General features: G+C 40.3%; 1 protein-coding gene across 1 annotated transcript; it reads left to right on the plus strand.

Moving 5' to 3' along the window:
* The first annotated feature begins 5,070 nt into the window (after positions 1-5,070).
* Positions 5,071-23,190, plus strand: BPHL (biphenyl hydrolase like). The gene is made up of 7 exons (XM_062617831.1): positions 5,071-5,215; positions 7,795-7,898; positions 10,447-10,613; positions 15,126-15,279; positions 17,765-17,896; positions 20,455-20,578; positions 22,980-23,190. Exons 1-7 carry the CDS (start codon positions 5,121-5,123, stop codon positions 23,065-23,067), a joined length of 864 nt encoding a protein of 287 aa, XP_062473815.1. The 5' UTR covers positions 5,071-5,120; the 3' UTR covers positions 23,068-23,190.
* Positions 23,191-23,297: the final 107 nt, after the last annotated feature.

A 23,297-nucleotide genomic window follows, 5' to 3' on the forward strand; every position in this document is an offset into this window, starting at 1 on the left:
CAAAAATTATACCAAGACTGCTTAGATTTACAGGCCGGAGATCATACTCAACTTTGAAATAATGAGACCATCTCACACTGATGTACCTGCACTTGGGCACCTTGGATTTATAATGCAGTTATTCATAAATATATGAAAAGTATATAGATGCTACTTAAGCTGACAGACATCTATTCTTTGCTCGCATAAGAAAGATAACAGACAAACATAAAAAAAAGCAATTCTTAAATGCGCGTCTGTGCTTTAGTTTCTTCATCAGTCTGAAATGTTCTTTGAGCCAAGGTATCTATCTGGGTTCTCGTACTACTACCTGTTCTGCTTATGACAAAGCATCCTTTGCTATATAAATCCGGTTATTCTCAACTTGGCTAGTATTCTAGCTAAATAGGCCTCCTGCTATGAAAACATATGCTACTACTCTCTACACTTCACAGCTTCAAATTAATTTCATGTCTACTCAATCTTTCTTGCTTGGAAGGTCAATACCAAATCATAGAAACATTAGCATTTTCACATCTTCATTCTGAATGCGGCAATTCACCACTACCCGTATCTTACCTCTTCATGCAGCTGCAGCAACAGGCTTTTGTCCCAAGGTGAAAACCCTGTTTCCTGGAATGATCAACATCCAAGAGGCACGAAAGCCCAATGTCCTGGGTTTAGCAGTAGCAGTCAATTTTTCTCCTTCTTGGTAGCTGGTGCAGTGCTGTGTTTTGACTTCAGCCTGGGAACAGTGCTGATAAAACCGATGTTTTCAGTTGTTGCTAAGTAATGTTTACCCTAAACAAGGACTTTGTGAGCCTCATGCTCTGCCAGGGAGAAGGGAAGCTGGGAGGAAGCAGAGACAGGACACCTGACCCAAGCTAGCCAAAGAGGTATTCCATGCCACAGCACGTCATGCCTGGAGGGGTAACTGGGAGTTACCCAGAAGGACATGGGCTTCTGGGTCCAACTTGTTTCTCGGCGGGTGGTATTGTATTCTCTTCCCTTGTTATTTTCTCTTATTGTTGTCGTTGGTGGTAGTGGTGGTGATTTGTGTTGTACATTGGTTGCTGGACTGTTCTTGTCTCAACCCGTGGGAGTTGCACTCTTTCAATTCTCCTCCCCATCCCTTTGGGAGCAGGGAAGGGGAGAGCCCCTGGGGCAGGGGGGGCCTTGATTGCTTCCAGCCTGGCACCACTCACTGGGAGTGAGTGAACAAGCTGTCTGGCTAGGGTTTAAAGCACGACATTTCTTTTTGGCGTCCAACGTGGGGCCAGAAGGGTTGAGGTAACAACAGATCTGTCTGGATTAATAGTCACTCGTCACAATGTTGATTTACTGGCTCTCAAGGTTGCTCCTCTTGATCTCACAGTTTCAGTATACCTTACTTGTATCCGGTATTTGCTGTATTAGTGTTTTTCAAGTGTGGGGCTTGGGCTAAGGTTTTTGTCTCATTGTACTTTATGGTAATGACTTGTAACACAATAGAATCATTGATCATTAAACTGATCTGGCTTATGTTCCCAGTGTGGTCACCATCTTTATACTTTGGGAGGTATATAATAGAAGTGCTTAGAAATTACACATCTTTTTTCTCCTTCTCGGGTGGTCAACCTGTGAAGGAGACATTCTTTTTACAAAACAGGCATGAAAATAGCAGGATATTGCATTTCATAGAAGTAGCTAAAATAAAAGGGGCAAAAATGATCAGTCAATATGTACACAGACTCAAGAAGCAAATCTACAGCAAGAAGCAAGGTCTACAACAGTACCTGGATCACAAGGGACCCGAACCAGACACAGATATGGCTGGAACATAGCTAAGGCAGGAACTGATGGCCCTGTGCTAAGCTGAAATGAGGCTCCTTGGCCCAGGAGCAGAAGGGATGAATGGGAGACACCTCAGCTGAGGCTGACAGTGGCCATTAAAGCCTATTAGTGCACTGATGGCCCTGACAAATTAGCTTCTCCTTAAAAGCTCCAGATTTAAAGCCTAGCTAATGGTAATGATTCTGATGTCTTGTATGGGATCATTGCTGCTGATAGAAGAATCTCATGTGTGGATGAAATTAATGCCTTTGGAGACCTAGAATTACTCTTTTTGTCTGATCTTCCAGCATGTCTCAAATTGTCTGCATACTCCTCTGTCAGTGTAACTGACTAGGTCTTTTCTAGATTTTCTACAACATGGGGAAGTACAAAAATAGTAGGCACATATTTTCCATCCAACCAGGAGTCATAAGGCTACTTTGTCCCTTGCAATTTAATGGGCAAATTGAAAGATCTCACTGTTCTGCAATTCTGTCCCTCGCAAGAAGTTTGGGAAAATACTTATGGGCTCGGAAATGGTATTTGAATCGCCCTTTTCACTACTGTTCAGTTCTGCAAGGAACAAATCCATGTACCATTGACAGTGCAGCCTGGCTGCAGGGACTGTGAGGGTTCATCACAGGTGACGAAGTCCAAGGGTGCAGCAGTGAGGCCCTTGAGAGCTTGCATAATTCTGACAGCAGCAGCCAGAAGTTGTCATTAAGCACAAGTTTCTGACTGTAGAGATGACCCTACTGGAGAGATGGGACAACACCCTGGGGGGGTAAAATAATTACAGGGCAGTTGAGAGGGAAAGGGAAATCTGGGTCTGGGGAGACATCACCAGCAGAGCAGTGCTACCTCTTTTAAATGTGTTTGTTTTCTTTTTCTTTTCCATGCAATAGCCAGAAATAGTTCCCAGAAACTGAACCATCAAGCAGTAACTAGAAAAATAAAAATGTTTTATGGGAGCAAACAGGAGTACTAGTGCCCCAGTTGTTCTCAACTCTTTCACAGGCTGTGCAAGAGTAAGTCTGTGTCTGTCTTGCTCAAAGCATTTTCTCTCCTCTCAGGCAGTAATTTATGAGGAGAACTTTTCTGAGGAAATAGTTGGGCTGAAATACTTAATTCTCCCAGTTGCCCATCATTATGTCTAAAACTGCTTTACTGACAAGACTGGACGTTCTGGTGAACTGAATACGTTGAACAGTTTGAATCTGTGAATTTACACTCTTTTTGTCCCCAGATCATCCATCAGCTGCATCCAACCTTGGCAGAATCCTGTTTCTACAGCTAGAATAGCTGATTCTCCAGCCATTGCCCTGTGGACTGAGACAGCAACTTTCTCCTCTACAGCAGCTTTCTCCTGTCACCCCTCATGGTGCCAGTCATTTTCCTTACATATACAGAAGAGTCTTTAGCCAGTGGCATTTCTGTTCAACCGCCATGTTAGTTTGTTTCTTCTCAGGCCAAATAAGGCAGGACACTCACTGTGGGAGGGATGGCATGGTCCAGGCACTTGGGACAGGAATGGCCACTTTACAGACTGTGATGGAAGGCCTGGAGATGACACACGGTGCAACACCTCAGCTATGACATCCTCTTCTACAAAGGGACCATGCAGCTTTTGTCACACTGACAACTGGGTTATCCCATCTGGAACTACCCCATCCTTTTTTTAAGTGATACATAAACCTTCCCACCTTCCTTTTCTCTTATTTGGTGAGGGCTTCTGGTTTTACCTTTCTAATTATCTCTTGCCCTGCCCCTACATTGTACGATGGATGCTTTCTACCTTATCACTCAGTTTTTCAGCACACGTTCTGAGAATGTGTTACATCTCCATCAGCCATAGTAGTTAGAGGATATGCAGGTAGATTGAAAAGCATTTTAACAGGCATGAACTTGGATACAGGATTGAGACCTTTCCCTCTGAAGCTCATAGCGATACATGAGGTAGGAGCCCTTTTTGATTTGAAGGAATTGCACAATTCAGGAGAAAAAAAACAAACAAAAACAAACCAAACCAGTTAGTGTGGCAGAAGACCAAGCTACCTCTTTCTTAAACACCTGTAGTCAACCTATACCCATAGTTTCCTATAGTCAACCATCACCCTCAGTCATTTTCCACCAGAAAGAAAGGTGGACAGTGACACAAAAAAAATGAGCCTCTGAAAGTGACCTAGCAACCAAAAAAACTGTAAGGGCTTGTAGATGTCACCAGGCAAGAGTGAAGACAGCTTGTTCTAATGATGGATTGCTTGTAATTAGCCATACTAAAGACCATAATCTTAAATGGTTTGATCTGCTCAGGGGATAAACTGAACCTGTACGCTCACACAGTTAATTTCTTTATGCACTGGGATTTAAGACAGTCATTTACCTGTAAGACTTCTTAATCCCATGCAAACAAATGGCAATACAGTGGGAAGACTGACACTTGAGCAGTCACTGAGCTCCCGCTGGGCTGGAGTAAACACATGACACTGACCTGTCTTAAGGAAATCCCACTCATCCAAGTATAAGGCTGTTTCAAGCCTAGTACCAGCTCTACAGCTTTTGGCTATTTTCCTCACTACCTTCACAGCCCTCTCCACCATCGCTCTGGCCAGCTGTACTCAGACTGGACAGTCTTCCTCCACACTTGGAAAGTAGACACCAGGGAAAGCAGCCAGTCTCCTTGGTATTTTGTGAGCCACCAGTGAGAAGGTCATGAGGAAAGTGAGACTAAATGCTGTGGTGAATGAAGGCAGTCAGGCTGCTCCAGAGGTGGGTGGCCCCATGTAGTATGGGCACCTGCCAAGCCAAAGCCCTCAGCCAGGAGGTTAGTGCTCTCAGCAGGCCCTGAAAGCACCATTGGTGAGGCAGGGTTAATGACTGCTGCTAAATGCCTGGGGTTAGCATGCTCCTTATGGGAGCTGCAGTCCCCAGAGCTGTCCTCACTGATGCAACTACCCCAGGGAGCCTTTCTCCAGGCAGACCTGGAGTCACAGATGACCACCATGTCTTCTGTTTTCTCACAGTCTACGGAGCTTCTTGCTTCATGGGCAGAGGTGCAGGTGCTCAGGACTTGGTCCCTTGTATCCCCCACGGCAGGGATCTTCGCTCCCAGCGGACACCTCGGGGGGAGCTGTGTCGAGATGGAACTCTGCCTCCCACGGAGGTGCTCACTGGGCCGCACTGCAGCCCCGGCCTGCAGCTGATTGGGCTGCTGCTCTGCCTGGCGGCGGAAGGAGAGAAAAGGAGAGGCGGGGCGGGTTCTACCCACCGAGGCCGCCCCGCCTCCCTTTCTCTCTTCTCTCCCCGCGGGGTCGGCCTCGGTGGGTAAAATGGCTCGGCGGAGCGCAGGTCGGGCCCTCCGGGTGCTGCTGCTGCCCGCCCGGGCCGCGCCGCTCATGCCCTGGGGACCGGCCGCCTGCTACGGGTAAAAACCACAGCGCCTTCTTCCTTCCTTCCTTCCTTCCTTTTCCGGCTCCCTCGTCCCTCGCTTGGGGAAGGCGGTATTTGACAGGCCCGGGTGGGTGTCCCCGCGGTGTGTCTGCGAACAGCGTTTTAGCAGAGGGGGGTGTACACTAGATTGGGGGGCGGGTGACAAAATGGTGGCTCTGAGGTGCTTGCTTCTGCTTTCCCTTGTGCTGCAAGGAGCTGTGCTAACGAGCTCCGCCACCCCTTCTCGTCACTACCTGTCGCCCTCCCCTCTGCGAGTCCGTTTCCCCCTTGCAACGCTGCCATCGTAAGGCGTTTGCTGGACATCTCCGAGGTAGCGAAAAGAATGCGCATTTGTAATGTATATAATACTGCTTATTCTGCAAATCATATTGAGGAAAGTCAGACGTAATACCATGTATTTCCCCCACCCCCATTAACCGCACAGATAAAAACTAGGTTGTATGGTAGCACAGCTGGAACAGAAAGGTAGTTCCCGGGGCAAAGCGCAGTACAAGAGCTGCCTACTCTGCGGCTGTGCTGCCTTGGTAAACAGGCAGTATGTATCCAGTGCTTCTCAAGAGCTATAAAAATTAACATTACTAATTCAGTTACAAAATAGTGGGGGGGGGGTGTGGTCATTTTGTTTTGTTTTAACATGTTTTCCGATTATGCCAACCAATGGGAAATGCAGTCTTTATAAAAACTTGACAGAAGTGACCATGCTAACTGAGCTTACTGAAGTGATTTCATACTCACAGAAACTTGGTGTATTGAAGACTGAATCTGCCTTAGGTGTAGCCACTTCAAGTACAGTTCCTCAGCACTTAAAAACCCAACTCATTTGTTCTTAGTCCAGAAAGTATTGAAAATACTCTCTATGTGAAACTCCTGGACTAAACTTCACACTAAGGCACAATCCTAGAATAAAAAAAAAACATCACAAGCTCAGCAAAATTCTCAAGCATCTGATGTTAATAATTAATCCTAAAAAAAAAAATGCGGAACTGTATAAAAAAAAAAATCTAGCTTCTGAATCAGGAAAGCAGAATATATATCCCTTGTCTGTTGAAACTGCATGTTGGTAACTTTTTAAGAAAGGTAGCAAGATGGTGATTATTTCTGTTTTGTTAGGAACTTGAAAAGGTTTTGGCAATTATTTATCTGAAGAAAAAAAGTCACATATTTCTGTAAAATTTAGCAAGAGCAAGGTGCTCATTTGCTGTGGTGAGAACTATGGTCAAATAAAAGTGTCGAAATGAATGATAAAACAAAAGACTCATAGAATAGTTTGGATTGGAAGGGACCTTAAAGATCATCCAGTTCCAACCCCCCTGCAATGGGCAGGGACACCTTCCATTAGACCAGGTTGCTCAAAGCCCTGTCCAACCTGGCCTTGAACAGTACCAGGGATGGGGCAGCCACAGCTTCTCTAGGCAGCCTGCTCCAGTAACTCACCACAACGTGAACACCATTTGTTTCAGAAGCTATAGAATCATAGAATAGTTAGGGTTGGAAAGGACCTTAAGATCATCTGGTTCCAAACCCCTGCCATGGGCTGGGACACCTCACACTAAACCATCTCACCCGAGGCTTTGTCCAACCTGGCCTTGAACACCGCCAGGGATGGAGCATTCACAGCTTCCCTGGACAGCCCATTCCAGTGCCTCACCAACCTCACAGTAGAGAACTTCTTCCTTGTATCTAACCTAAACTTCCCCTGTTCAAGTTTGAGCTCATTACCCCTTGTCCTGTCACTACAGTCCCTGTGGGAAAGTCCCTCTCCAGCATCCTTGCAGGCCCCCTTTAGATACTGGAAGGCTGCTATGAGGTCTCCACGCAGCCTTCTCTTCTCCAGGCTGAACAGCCCCAACTTCCTCAGCCTGTCTTCATACAGGAGGTGCTCCAGTCCCCTGATCATCCTCGTGGCCCTCCTCTGGACTTGTTCCAACAGTTCCATGTCCTTTTGATGTTGAGGACACCAGAACTGCGCACAGTACTCCAGGTGAGGTCTCACAAGAGTAGAGTAGAGGGGCAGGATCACCTCCTTCGACCTGCTTGCTGGTCACGCTCCTTTTGATGCAGCCCAGGATATGGTTGGTTTCTGGGCTGCAAGCGCACACTGAAGCTGGCTCATGTTAACTTTCTCATCAACCAACACCCCCAAGAACACCCCCAAGTCATTCTCTGCAGGTCTGCTCTGAATGTCTTCCTCATGCTGTGACAGAATGAGGTTTCTCCTCTCTGGTATATTTTTTTCAATATGTTCCTGTGGCTGTGTAAAGCTGTTTTTCTATGCCCATTGTTGCACAGTCAAGATTTTTTTTTCTCCCCTTAAAGTAATTTAACTACATTTGTGAAACCCAAGCACAGTGGTCACAACTGAGTACTTCTCTGCTCCTGGTAACTTATTTAGTCTTCTGTGCACCCATGAAAGGTACATGGGCCATTTAAATCTCACTGCGTTGTTGTTAATACTTAGAAAAAGTAATTATTCTGTGTTCCTTGAAGGACCATGTAGTAATGAGAATTAACTCATTATGTTTTCCTGTTTCTCTCCCCTTCCCCCATCCCTAGTACTTCAATAACATCTGCCAAAGTCCAAGTGAATGGAGTCCACCTGCATTATCAGCAGACAGGAGAAGGAAGCCATGCAGTTCTTCTGCTTCCTGGAATGCTAGGTCTGGAGATTTTGTCTTATCTTTGTAGAGCAAACACCTCCTTCTCCATCCGGTCTTAAACTAGAATGCACAAAACTATTTTATAATATGTTCAACACCTGATTATGGAGCATTGTCATTAAAAAAAAAAATTCTACACATGCTATAGATAGGAAAAGGTGGAGTTGTTACGGTCAGTTTACAGTTTTTAAAGATTTCATTTGTCTCACCAGCCACCTTTTATACAATGTCTTGACTGGTGTAGCAGTCACTTGTACTTTTGGATTTAACTGTGCAAAGGGGGTGTCCAGCACAGGTGGCAAATCGCTAAAATACACAAAGTACAGGTGCAAAATAACAGAGTGGGGGAAATCAGGTCAGCTATATTTGTTACACAGACTGAATTATGCATTCGTTTTTAGAAATTAGGTGCATTCCAATTCAGTTAATAGATATAATGCAGCACTTGCAGATTATTATCATAGTGAAAGAGGCACAGTTGAGACTGACTTTTTGATTAAAAACATATTTTCATGTTTTAATTATTCAGGGCAACATCATTTAAGATTCTCAATGGCTTTTTGACGTGGACAACAGGTTCTGCTGACTAAGTTGTATCTGTCCATCGAGACCACTGCTTTTGATAACAACCTTTTAAAATTAACAGAGGCACTTCTTTCTTTTTTTCTTTTCTTTTTTTTTTCTGGTTTCCTGCAGTTCTAAAGAACAATCAGACTTACTAACTGTTTGTGGCAGGCTGTCCATAGAACCATGCTCAGACTAGGGTTTATACTTAACTGAATTGCTGGATCAAAATGGTAGAATGTCAAGAACTGAAGAGCAAGAAACATTTGTTGTTCTTGGCAGCAACATTTTCAAGTGGTTCTTTCTTTCAAAGATTTCTCAAGCACAGGGTGGAAGGAAGTTAATGGGGTGCATTAATAATAATAATATATTTTAACCTCTCCATTTTAAATAGCTTTTTAAACTGGTAATTCTGTTGCCAATGCTAACTCTTTAAATACTAATAGTGTATTTCTTCAGTTGCAAGTAATGTTATTAGGTGCACATTGCTATTATGCAGTTAACACTATTACAAACAGTAATAGGCTTAGTATCTTTACCATTATTCATTTTATGGTGTAATGGTCTTGCAGATTGAGGGTGAGCTTTACATTCTGATTGTCACATACTTCCCCCTTTGTACTGAGTTTTCTGTATTATTTTCTACTGTTTACAGTATTAACAGACTAATAAGTATGTTGGTAACAAAATAAATGCTTTTAGGTCAACAGAACTAATTAGTCTCTAGACTGTTTGTAAGCTACATTAAAACAAAAGTGATGTTTCTCTTTCTAGATAGAAAAAAAACTAAGAAAACAGCATTCTGATCTACTCTCAGCCTTGTGTTTTAAGTTACAGAATACAGCATAACAAGCATGTGCATGCTAGTGCAGAAGTTCATACAAAGCCTATGTAAAAATACGTGATTCATATTAGTAAGATTGCATTGGTATTTTTCAAACAACCTGATATTTTGCTTCTGGCTTGCTATTAATTGGTGTTGCAAGAGATCATGCCAGGCTTGTAGTCAGCTCCACAGCGTTCTATACACAGCCTCTTTTATCATTTAGACCAATTGATGGTGAGGAGGAGGTATCCAAGAACATTTCTCCAAGTAAACAAACAAACCCTAAATTCCCTTAAAAGGCCTTTTTAATGTAATAATAGATAACCAATGCGATATTTTATTTACATCATTTGAATGTATTAGATCCGAATAGGTTCTAATCAAGTGGCATGTGATACTGTTACCACGTGTCCATAATGCAAATAAGAAATTGCAGTCTTACCTTCTTCATGCTAAGCTATCATTCAAAGATAACTTAGTGCAATAGACTAGAGTATGTTATTTTTTCAGTTCTTTCAAGATCTGAGCCACCAATAAAAGGAACTGTTCTGCATCAGAAAATTGGCTGTATTTGGCATAATTTGGTAATATACATGTTAGAAAATCAAAAGTTAGTTTTATGCTTTTGTGTCAACACTGTCTCCTCGGGCAACAAATCATTTAAAGCTCAGCTTTAAGCACCAGTATTCTCACAGGAGTGTCTATTGAGTAAGAACAACTGTCTCACACTGTGCTTTTTCACTTACAAATTTGTTGCTAGTCAGTATATTCTTCCACTTTCGTGTTTCACCTGTGCTGTCCAGGTAAACAGCAATGGCCATTGCGCTACTGCTTTAAATCTGTTAAAGATAAACCCCTATCCAGGTAACGCATTTTAAGATTCTGTATTAAAGCGTATTTGTAGAACCTAGTTTTTTGTAAGCTTGCATACCTACCTGAAATTATTTGCTCTATGCATACCACAGATAGTTCTAAAGATTTTTATTATGGTACTACCTGTCTGAGATTTGCAGTGGTTACAATTAGAGATACAATATACTTCAGCTGATAGATAATCTCTTTCTTCGAATTAAGATACAAGTTTCTGCAGGTTTTCATTTAGAGTATGTCTACCATGTATTATAGTGGTTACTATAACAGAAAAATTATATGTTTCAGGGAGTAGTCAAACCGATTTTGGACCACAACTTAAGTCCATGAATAAGCAACTTTTCACAATTGTTGCTTGGGATCCTCGAGGATATGGACAGTCCATTCCACCATCACGAGACTTTCCTCCGGATTTCTTTGAGAGGGATGCAAAAGATGCTGTGGATCTTATGCAGGTAAATATATTCTCAGATTTTATTATTTTATATATATATTTGGGTTTTAAAGCTATTTTCTTTAAATTTAGAGGAGAAGAGTACTGTTAAGCTGGTTGTTTCTAGTAAAGTTATGCAAAAGAGCACACAAATGAAGGCTTAAAACTGAGCAGATGCACACTATTCTAGAAAATATTTTCTTCTTCCATTTCTTCTGCAGCACACATAGAGGTTCAGCCGTGGGAATAAATTATAAAACAATATGTTTTTATTCCAAGACCTGTCCTAAGAGGTTCGCAGCCAAGAACCATGTAAGTTTAGGTAAAGTGTGTATAAAAAATGAAGTCCATGCTAAGTGGCTTAGCTGAAGGGATTACAATAGTGAAAGGATTTTAGAAAAATTTCTAGTGGATAGAATCTTGGCATTTTGCCTTGAGCAGCCCATTTTGAGAGACATTTTATTCTAAACATTAACTTGACACTTTGCATTTTACAGCATGTTACCAAAATAACTTTTGTGGGAAATAAAAGGGCCCCTGTGACCATACCACACCTTAGTAACTAATACAGCTATTGTGATTAGAAAGGATATGACCCAAAGCTATTATTACTTCTCTGTCTTGCAGAATTCTTTATTTCAAATCTGTGTGTTTCTCTTTTCCTTTTTTATTCTTATTTCTCTGTTCCTCTTTTATTATTATTATTTATGTAAGTGCTGACACTTTTTTCTGGTTTAGTTTTAACTAATATTTTGGCTTTGTTACATTAAGATATACAGTCTTTTTGGAGTTAAGAGAGTTGGTAGACCATTAAAATTCCAGAAATATGAGACAAGATTCAGACACTCCAACTGTATTTCTGTAATAAGCAGTAACCCTGCAGAAACCCATCTGAAACTGGAAACACAGCCTTCCTGGAGTATTACACGTAGTGAAACAAAGTAAGTCTGACAGCAGACTCGGGATTAAGACACAATTTTGCCCTCTAACCATAAATGCAATCTCTGCACCGTAATGCACCAATTTCTTCTGCTACAGTAACAAAGAAAATAACAATGCTGCCATGGATAGGTGACAAACTTTCAGTCTAAATGGTTGTAACCCCCTTTCCTGCCTCGGTTCAAATACTAATAAATGCAAAATAGAAAACAGATCTGTGCCCAAAGAGAATGTAAGCATGTAGCTTCCAGTTAAACAAGACAACAGCCTACCAATCTCTAAAGCTGCCTAAACAAATAAGACAAAACATCCTGCTTTTTTGAAGATGTTTATTGATATAAGCATATAATAACAAATTATTAAAATCTTCCCAAGCATGGGTAACTTGCTTCTATTTTAGTGTAACATGAAGGATAGCACAAATCTCAAGGAATTATCCCAATTAGGATTTGGAGAATAAAACAAAGTCATAACTTCTTCAGAGGGCTTATGGTTTAGATACATTATCTTGCCTACACTTAGCAAAAAACCCGTCCATATAGGTGGGCCTTCAGAACCCTTATTCTAGGCTTCTTCAGATTCTGGTGCCTCTGCTCTAGGAGTGAGTCCTGCAAGGTTTCTGTAAAGTAACAGAAAGATGAAATTTTTCAGAGTGTTCAGCACTTTGATGCATATGGCACTGCTCTGTACCAATGTATGCATTCTGTGAAGGAGTTTGCATGAAATAAAAGGAGTATAATGCAAATAAGTCCGCTTTGCTCCACTCCAAATGCCTAATGCTAGCAAAGGCAAATACCATTAAACCAATTATTATGGAAATAATTAGTGTTGATATTTTAAAAGTTCTTACTCTTCAGCCCTACCATCCTAGTGAAAGGATGAGCTTGGACTTCTCTAAGTTTTGGTAAACCAACTGCAACCCTTACTTGCGATATACTCCCTGTGATCTAATGAAAGCACACAGTGCAGAGCACTGTTTTATTGCAACTCACTGTTGTAAGTTACTTGTCACAGCACGTGTGATTGCTTGATTGCATTTCATATAGGCCTGAATGGAGCATGTGATTTCAAAAGAGATTTTGCTCACTTACAGGGAAAGCCAGCACAAAATCACCCACAGATTCAGCTGTACAACCAGCTGTCAGGTTGTTGCCAGTGTTAGGTAGAGGCCTGTACTGTAAGGACCTCCAGATCAAAGCAAGCAAACATGCATACCATATCCAACACATCTATTACATCACAGGGTTTTTTTGGAAAGCTGCAAAGGATAGATTAAATTCCTCCTGCTGGAAAGGCATCCTGAGAACCCAAAGAATACATCAAGATAATGCCTAGTAAACAAGAGAAATACTAGAGGTAAATGTATTTCAGCTGAAGCACTGGCAAAAACCCTGGCGTGAGGAGCAACGGTTTTAATCAGCTATTCCACCCATCAGCCAGCACAGAGATCCATAATTTGCTATTGGTGGTAGGGGAACAGCAGCAGCAACAGCAAATACTTCAGCTTTACAAGCACTCCTGCCAACTCCTGAAACTTGCCTAGACACTAGTAACCCTTCAGCAGCATGGTAGTGAAAGTGGGTCACAAAGTCTACTTTTTCAACTGCTCAAAATCAAGTTTTTATTTTCTTGCCGTCAGCTCTTACGTTACATATCCTTTTCTTTCCCCTACCATATTTCTTTTCTGTTCAGTAATTACAGCTTAGCAGAGTGAAACCTAATATTGCACAATGCTACAGTAAACCTAACCAAGGAAGAAGCCAAAACCAGAAAAGCCTTGTAGTGATAAAAGTTTGCTAGGTATCAAGCTGACTGATAAGGTTATGCCTCACTTGAGTGTTAAGTTTACAAGCAGACTAGAATCTGCTTTTTCTCTCTCTGTAGTTGTTTCTCTCATTGCCTGCCTTTTTGTTTTCTTCTGTCAAAAACAAAAACAAAAAAAAAACAAAACAAAACCAGGCCTGGACTTACAACAGCAAAACACTGAGCACCAGCACAACTCATCCAATTGACTTGCTTTTTCTTACCTCTGAAAGTGTATCTATCTCCCTTAATCACATCAAAAAGCTGTAATTTCTGACACCCCCACCCCAACAAAACATACACCTCCTTTGAAACTTTTGTGTTTGTTTGCAAGTGTTCACAAGCTGAGTCTTCTACATACAAAACTGCAAATACTGCTTAACCATTGAGTATCACCCCTGCACAACCTTCAGATGCATTTGCTCCCGAGTGCATTTACCTTCCCCACTCTTAGCCCACTGAACCTGGAGTATTGTGTGCAGTTCTGGTGTCCTCAATATAAAAAGGACATGGAACTGTTGGAACAAGTCCAGAGAAAGGCCACAAGGATGATCAGGGGACTGGAGCACCTCCCGTATGAAGATAGGCTGAGAAAGTTGGGGCTGTTCAGCCTGGAGAAGAGAAGGCTGCATGGAAACCTCATAGCAGCCTTCCAGTATCTGAAGGGGGCCTACAGGGATGCTGGAGAGGGACTTTGCCACAGGGACTGTAGTGATAGGACAAGGAGTAATGGGCTCAAATTTGAACGGGGAAGTTTAGGTTAGATACAAGGAAGAAGTTCTCTACTGTGAGGTTGGTGAGGCACTGCAATAGGTTGCCCAGGGAGGTTGTGAATGCTCCATCCCTGGCGGTGTTCAAGGCCAGGTTGGACGAGGCCTTGGGTGAGATGGTTTAGTGTGAGGTGTCCCTGCCCATGGCAGGGGGTTTGGAACCAGATGATCTTAAGGTCCTTTCCAACCCTAACGATTCTATGATTCTACAAATGTCACACACACAAAATCCTCTCTTGAGTCGCCAGCTGGTCTTCCCTACCACAGATTGCGGTATATGAGGAAACAAGGGTTTCAAATTCTAGTGGAAAGCATTGTACAAGTCAGAATGAATTAAGGTCTTGCTTGTCATATTTTTTGCCCTAAGTCTTCCTTTTTGAGGAGGAGGGATTTCATTATTAATGTTTTGAATTGCAATTCAGCATGAAGTAACTGCTAAAATGTACACTTAAAGGCTTCAGAAAATGTGAATCGGGGACTAAAACTTGATACAATCCTGTAGCAAATATTTTACTTTTTCTTGTTGTTGTTACAAAACAGACTGATAAATTAATAAATAAAATAAATCAATTGTAAACTTGTCTTTTTCTTAAATTCATCTGGGTCTTGGATTACCTACCATCCCACACTGTGATAGTTTTTGCCTACTTTATATTAAGAGAATCCACAGATACCATCAGGCTCTCTGAAAATGTCTTTACTTTTGGTTGTAAATAGATACTTCTTTATTTCAAGAGACCTTTTTTAAATGCAGCAAGAATCTAATATGGCTACTGCCTGTTTCTGTAACTAGCTGTGGAAAATTGGAAGGGCAGGTATAGTTTCTTGTTTTCTAAATATTTGACCTTTTCTTAAGTATTTTTGTGTAGAAGGAAGTGTATTTGTTCTGATGATGAAAGTTAACTATAGGTTAGCTATGTAGTGTTGTGTCGAAATCTGTACAGTTAATTTTCAAGAATTATTTGATACTTGCTTATAAAACCAGCTGATGATTTGCATATAATTTTCTTATACAAATCAAGGCATTGAAATTTAAGAAGTTCTCTTTGCTGGGGTGGAGTGATGGTGGAATTACAGCACTCATTGCAGCTGCAAAGTATCCAACTCTTATCCACAAGCTGGTTGTCTGGGGAGCAAATGTCAGCGTTACTCAAGAGGATGTGAGAATTTATAATGGTACGTACAAACTGAATATCGTATCCTAAATAAATTGTTTTCATTTCTTCTTGACCTAAGAATCTTAGTCATGTAATAACTAAGTGGCTACAGAGTGGAGGACACAATAAAACTAAAGAAACAAGACACAAAATTCACTAAGTTGCTAAGTATAGGGATAGATAAAAGTGTTAGTGAGAAGCTCCCTAACAATTACTCTAGTGGTAATATAATAGAATTTGTAACAAGTCTTTCCTAACTTACACTACTGAGAAAGCATAATAGCTTATCAGTCGTTTTCAGCAAATCAAATTTTTATTGCTGTAACAAATTCCTAAAACTAAATACCTAATAATATTACTGACCCTAGGCTTAGTTTCTTTTCTCACATCTTGCACAACCTTCAGACAAGGTTCACAGAAAATCACTGGGCTAGCACATAACAGCTTTTGCCTCTAGGGCCTATATAATACAAGAGCAGTAAGAAAACAAGCTCATACCATTTGAGTACAGGAAGCAAATGAATCATTCAAAATGTCCCAGGATGCCTTTCTAATTTGCATTCCTTTGAAGTTAATTATTGTGGTTACAAAACCTTTCCAAAGTGAAAAAACATGGGATTTCTGGTACTTGTTCTACTTATATGAAATAGAATCAGATCACTTGTCACTCTAAAGGAAAATAACAAAAACTGCTAGTGAACTCAGAAAGGGACCATATTTCCTTTTGCAATTAGGAATTAAGAGTTAACTATGCATGCTCTCAACAACAGTCACCTAGTATAGTTTCATTTTAGTGATTGGAACTTGATTTATACCAATTGTGAAATCTAGCTGGCTGGCTTCAGGAAATTACAAGTATAAATACATATTGCACAGGTGTACTTACCTATACTAAAGCACTTTCAGTGGTAGTAGTATACTTTTTAGTTCAATAAAAAAAGTTATTTTTAGTTCTGTAAAAGTGCTGCTTTATTTCTTTAGATGCTTTTATATTTATATAATTATAAAATGCATATCAGTTAGTATTAGCCAATAGGCTAAAATGTAAAAAACCAAACCAATCACACCCCCCTCCAAACAAACAAAAATAAAAGAAATAAAAAAAGAAGTCTTACTTTACATGGAGCACCTACAGCATTGCTGACCTTTGGCCTCTTCATGGACTGTTGCTTTCAATATCTCTCTGTGTGTGATGGCGTTCAGAGAGTACCAGCACAAACCTTCTACAGCTGGCCCATCAGTGCACCTCAGTTGCATGGTAGCAGAGAAAGGTATTTGGTAGCCTGTGTCCTTTCAATATTGGCTTCCCCAACCCCCTCCCCTTTTTAAATTAAGGCTAGCCACAAAGATAAAACTGCAGTTTCTAGATGAGAAACAGCTGTTCAGTAACAGGTTGCCTGGGGTGAGCAAACTCATTTCCGATCAGATGCTGTTAAAAACACTTCCAGTCACTGCTACCTTGCTCATTTGGCTGAGCAAGTTTCGCTCGTTAATTAACACCTCACTCCTTTCTTCCCTTAATTCCCATTTGAAACCAATTAAAAGCTCATCTAGTGGCGTATATTGCAGTTTGACAACCTAGTACTCAGGTCTCTTTCAGGTTCTCTGCTATGCCAACGTTATTTTGGGCTTTATCAATAGAGACCTGTACAGCTGAAGTATGGTTCAGTGAAAGTCAGCCTTGTGGGTATCTGGTTTGTGAGCAGTACTGAACTTCTGAGGGGAAAAGTTTAGTAAATCTGATAAATAAATACCTAGAATGTCAGATTATTTGTACAGTTTTAGCCAGCCTGCCATGAGTCACAGGACTCTGAGTTGCTTGTTTTCCTGTAAGACTATGGCAAATGTACCATGATGTCATCCTGCTGGAATGTGTTAGTAAGAGCTTTCTTCCTCTGAATATCTGAATATTGGTAGAAGCTATGGAAGAAATTCCATCCATGAGCCAAAGAAAAAGGCTGAAGGATATAAAAAGGAATTGCCAGTTCTGGCACACAGTTGTAAAACAGACCCCATCTTATACAAAAGTACCTCCTTAAACTCCTTTTCTGCAAGCCTTCCAAAAAGAAATGCTCCATCCCTGGCAGTGTTCAAGACCAGGCTGGACGAGGCCTTGGGTGATATGGTTTAGTGTGAGGTGTCCCTGCCCATGGCAGGGGGGTTGGAACTAGATGATCTTAAGGTCCTTTCCAACCCTAACTATTCTATGATTTTAAGTTCTAGGACAGAGTCCTTTGATTGTTGAGCATGGGTTTTTTTTCTGTTGTTCCTTGTAACCTTGTAATAACAAGAGGCTCTTCTGCAACTCAGAAATACTCCAACAGAGATTGTAAAACTACTTTTTTTATACCCTTTCTGTACTATGAACTATTCAAAACCATTCAGTACAGTTTCTAGTTTGAAATATACATCTGCAATTTAGTTCAAAAATTTACTCGTATCAGTATTGGGTTATACCTTCTTGCTGGGAAGGACTTAACGTATTTCAATGTTATTTTATGCAGGCATCAGAGATGTTTCAAAATGGAGTGAAAAGGTCAAGAAACCACTGGAAGAGATGTATGGGCATAAGTACTTAGCAAAAACCTGCGAGGCTTGGGTAGATGGAATATCTCGCTTTGCTGAAAATACAGATGGTAAGGCTTTTACAACGTTAAACTGAAGCAATTATAGTAGCAGCCAGTTCTGGATGAAAAAACTAACAATACTCCTAGCAGCCAGTAAAAGAAGGACTCTGAATATGGCATTAAAAGCTGGGTCTGACTCAACACTCATAAATAAAGCAGTTATTTTGTAGATTGTTCACAGAACCAGCAAGGTACGGGAGGAAAACAATTTATAGGAAGCATTAGCTGATGAGTCTCTCCTCTTCTTCCACCACAAAACAACATTATTAAATCATTGCTTTTGTACAGACTGAACAGGAGGGATTCTGCTCAAGCTTTTTTCTCCTCTCTCAGTGTCAAAGGATCAGCTCTTAGTGACAATGTTAAGATATCCCCAAAGAGAGATGTGTTCACTCCAGTTTCTGCAAACAGGAGCTGAAGCACAATTTCAAACCTAGTGTATACAAGTTAAAAAAGAAGAAAGTTCAGATTTGGGGAACTCAAGATTAACAGAACAATTTCAAAACCCAATATTTACACAACTTAGGTGTTTAAAAATAAAAATTAAAAAAGAGTAGTTAAACTAGACAATTATTAAATGTTTATCTTTGAAGATTTCTGCAGTTATTCTACATAGACTTTTGCAGCCAAGGATATCGTGAATAATAACCTGCAGTTCTGTTTTAATTCAGAGGAAAAATGCTTTTAATTTGCCTAAAGCAAAAATACATAATGTACCCAGTACATAAAACAAGGAGCCTGTAATTCTCTTATACACGTTTTCCCTTAGCTCTCAGAATGAAAGACAGGAGGTGACATATGTTAACAGCAGGTACTACAGGGAAAACATTCCTTCGATTCTTATTTTTTTCCGGAAAGTTTTGTATGGGATCAGCAACATGGTATTAGAATTTCTCCCAGTAGAGTGATGTAACAAATTAGGATCGGATTTTGTTTTACCCTTTCTGGAATGTATCTCCTTAAAACTAGTTTACTTTTAAGTCCAAAGCCCAGGCTGGTGAAACCCTGGCTGTGATATCTTTCTACTGTCTGCACATACTTCAGACACTCTTGAGATGGAGGTGACTGTGAAAAACAAGCCACCTGGAAGCATGTAACAAGAACCTGAATTACCTAGATGCTGTAACTGGGTTAGATATTGGGAGAAGTCTATAGCATTTGCTAAAAAGATGAGTGATTATCAGGCTACATGTTCTTTTCCAGACATAGCTTGGGGAGGGCGACTTTAGACTACAAGCAAGCCTCCCTGGAATTAAACACATGCTGCGCAAAAGGTGCAGATGTGGCAAATACAAGCAAAGGGGTTAGTAAAGCCCATCAGAAAGAAAAGGAGGGCAGCAAAACCTTTGTTGGTCAAAAACTCAACTCGACTTCTTTTTGAGAAATAGACTATTCACCCTAAAAAGGAGAGCTTTCAGTGTGAAATGCCATAAGAGATGAACTTTTAGAAGGTGCTACACTTAATAAAACTAAGTTGCATAAAGCTGCAAAGTTCAAGATTCTTCTCGCTTTTCTATGGTTTTGGAGTAAATATAATCTAGTGGTTATAGTACAAAACAGTTTCAGGACTGGAAACTGGGAAATAATAATTTGACTACCAACTCTGTCCTTGGGTAAATATCCTAAACTTATTTGTTACATGTTCTGAAAAATAGTCAACATTTGTGTAGATGTTTTAGAACTGTATGTAACCAGTAGAACTGCAAGACTATATAAATAACCAAACAATTGGGAAAATTGTGGAACAGTATATGACTTTAGAGCTAAGGGAAGTGTAGCATATATGAGCATTAACTGTAAACTGTTGGTAGCTGCAAGGAGACAACTACAAATAGCACAAAGTTAACACAAAGATAAACGGAACATAAAACTCATTGAGTTTGTTTTGACCAAAGATTCTCTTGTGAGAGCATGGAAAGCGAGGCAGTTTGGGAACTAGATTACTAACGAGGAAAAAAGAAAGGAAAATAGAAGTCTTTAAGAATATAAGTTACTTCTCATGAGATTAAAGAAAGCATTGAGGTTCTGTAAGGTGAATGGGCAGGGAGAATAATCTTTGAATAGTTTTAGTACAATTTGTATTAAATGGTTATTCATTGCAGACAGCTAGGGGTCTAGAAGATAGCATAGGCATGAATACAACCTAAGGTAATTTGTTGGTAAAAGTAGCAAAGGTTGTAACCTGATAACCAATGTAACAAAATGTAGCATTAACATGAAGGCAATGGGTCTCTAAGGCTGAAAAGAACAAAGCCAAGAGAGAGATGCATGTATTTGCTTTGAACAGCCAAAGACAGCCTGGGGGGAATGTGGGAGAGTACTGCTTCATTCTATCTAGCCATTTGTGCTGGCAACCATTAATGAAACAATTTCCAGTGAAGTAACATTTTGGAGAAAGAAACATTAATTATAGTCCTGATTACATAGTTCTATAAATTCACTGCATGCTATCCATAAAGAGGGGCAATAGCTAGAACCCAGTGAAGTTCACAGTCCTTTACAGAAGCAGTTTCAGCCTTTCGTACTATTTTAAAACAAAGCGTGATTTTCATTTGTTTTGGCCTTAGGTAATATCTGCCAAGAGTTGCTGCCAGATATTAAATGTCCCACATTTATAATTCATGGTGAGAAAGACTGTTTGGTTCCACAAGCTCATGCAGAATACATTCATAAGCACGTCAAAGGCTCTCGGTAAGTTATATGATAGAGTAGTTATAAACCATTGTTGAAGAAATGAAGCGGTTCAAACCCACAGTGTAAAACAAAATAAAGTATTTGAACAAGTTGTCTCTGCCATAAACAGAGCTATTCTAAACTTCCCTATAAAGTTACAATGCAAAGAATGTAGCTGGACTTTTCTTACAATATAGAAAGTATAATATTTGAATAAGCTCCTTCTTAAAGTCCTCCAGGAGAAATCAAGCAAGATCTTTTTCCTCTTGCCACTTCACATGCAGAACCAGTCCCTAGCATTTGTTGAAAAAAGCAAAGTTCTTCTGTTTCTGTTAGGGCCATTGCATTCCTTTTGCTGCAAGAGACCTTATTTCTGTCCCTATCAGTAGGCCAATGAACTTAAACGCTGTGAATGGAGAGAGACTCTCAGTTACTGGAGGGAAGCAGAGAATACCGGTATTTGTTCTGCCTTGTTGATGTGAACAACCACCTCAAAAGTTGTTTTTTTCCAACTGTCCCAGGAATTTTCAGTGAAAAAATGAGTTATATGTTTTCCTCTAAGTCAGCCCCACTGCTCATAAAAATGCATTACGCCACAGGGAAGATGAGAACAAGAGATCTTTCTGGCAATCACATACAGGTGTTTTATGGCATGTCTGCTAGTTAATTACTCCCACATGCCCTGATCAGAGCTCCTATAATTCTGTTAGGTCTCACTGAGCTCTGAAATGCTCCAGAGGCTAAGGGAAGTCAAAAAAAAAGTAGGCAGTGATCTAATAGCTTCTATTTGGAAGACAAACCAAGGAGAAAACTGTTAGAAGTTGGTATCCAATAAAATGTAAATTGATTCTTTGCATGTCTTTGTGCTGAAGTGTTCCCCTCTATTTTTCAGAAATCAGACTAATTTTGTTCTCAGAAATTAATACTGAGGTACACGGTCCCATTCTTCTCTTGTTGCACTGGAAATGACATGGTCTATTATAAAGCAGAAGGGAAACCTTAAATTTAACATATTTTCATTAACACATGCTTTTACCATGAAAAAAGAAAGCAAGCTTTTCTTGCTTTTATTTGTATCTGGCAGTAAAGTAGAAACGGCTTCTGACAATTGTGCAAAACATTGCTTATTTCTCTCATGGTAAGAGTAAGCCATGATTCTGTATTTGCATGGCTAGAGTTGAATAGCATTGCAGTGGCTTAACAGCAGTAGCAAATAGCATACATACTGCTATAGGTTTGTGCACTTCCATGCTGCTTGGTCTTTGAAGAAACAGACAATGTAGTGCAGACAGAAGTACTAGAAGAGCTGGACATGTTCACACACTATTGTTCTTTTCCATAAGACAAAACAAAACTGGTCACCACCAACAGGGGAGATTTAGGTTAGATACAGTAAATTCTTTACTATGAGGATGGTGAGGCACTGGAAGAGGCTGCACATAAAAGTGGGAAGTGCTCCATTCCTGGCAGTGTTGGACGGGGCTTTGAGCAACCTGGTTTAGGGTGAGGCATCCCTGCCCATGGCAGGGGGTTGGAACTAGATGACCTTAAGGTTCTTTGCAACCGAAACCATTTTATGATTCTATGAAAAGAACAAAGATACCCCTTGCTGTAGTGGGGCTTAGATGACATGAAGACAACACAGCAAAGTACCAATCAAGATGGCTTTAGCTCTGTTGAAATTGCTTAGTATGCAAAAAGATCAAATAATTTGTTTCCCACACACGTGAAGAAATGGCAGAGGTACATACCTGCTGTGTAAAGTTTTTCCCAGATGGGAGGCAATGGCAAGTAGCATTTTAGGCATGTCACACTTGTATCAGTATTACAAAGATTTAGCCTTCTTCACAGATAGCTATAACAAAAGTTTAGAAGTAAGAAATCCCGACTTCCCTTTTTACTTTAATGGCTGAATGTGTTAGTTTTAGATTGGTTTCTTTTGGTTTTTTTACAGACATATTACACAAAGTTCAAATGCTAATTAAGTTTCTGTGGTGACATGAAATCTAAATTTCTGTAGTGATCTCTTCAATGCATTCACTGCCCAGCATAACCCCTATTCTCCAAAAGAGGAAAGAACTCAGGTACTTCACATACCTTTTGAAGATGCATCCTGCTCGCATAACTTTTGGAATCTTATCTTCTTTGCTGACCTTCAGAAAGGTTCCTAGAAACTGGGACTGGGACACAAAAATTGGTTTTAAGCTTAGTTTATCCTCCCCAAAGTGGGGCGAGTAGTATGTCCTTCTTGCTTCAACTGTTGCTGTGATTCATATTCTGAACCACATACGGACAATACTTAAGAGTTACTTCAGTTCTGTACTTGGGTAAACAAGAGCAAGTAAAAGGCAACAAATATTATAATTACCTATGCTCACAGAATAAAACATATATTCAGTGTCTGATTTTCTCTTTTAAGGCTGCTTCTGATGCCAGAAGGAAAGCATAATCTACACCTGCGTTTTGCAGAGGACTTCAACAGACAGGTGGAAGACTTCCTACGCTGAAAAGAGTAGGAAACAACCTGGAGGTGTTTCTTTTTGCTTTGTTTGGGAATTCTAGTAGGCTTTCAATTTTCATTTAAGTTATAGGAAGGTTTGACTCCTGTAATTAAAAAAATGTGAAAGATATTTGCATGAAAACCATAACTTTGATAATATGTAAGCCTCTCAGTAGATCAGAGTGCACCACTGTGCTGCAAGATTTGACATGTTTTTAAACTTATGTTAAGAAAGAC

Source organism: Pezoporus occidentalis, unplaced genomic scaffold (assembly GCF_034315485.1).
Source record: "Pezoporus occidentalis ecotype Australia unplaced genomic scaffold, CSIRO_AGI_Poc_V1 ctg2, whole genome shotgun sequence".
NCBI lineage: Eukaryota > Metazoa > Chordata > Aves > Psittaciformes > Psittacidae > Pezoporus > Pezoporus occidentalis.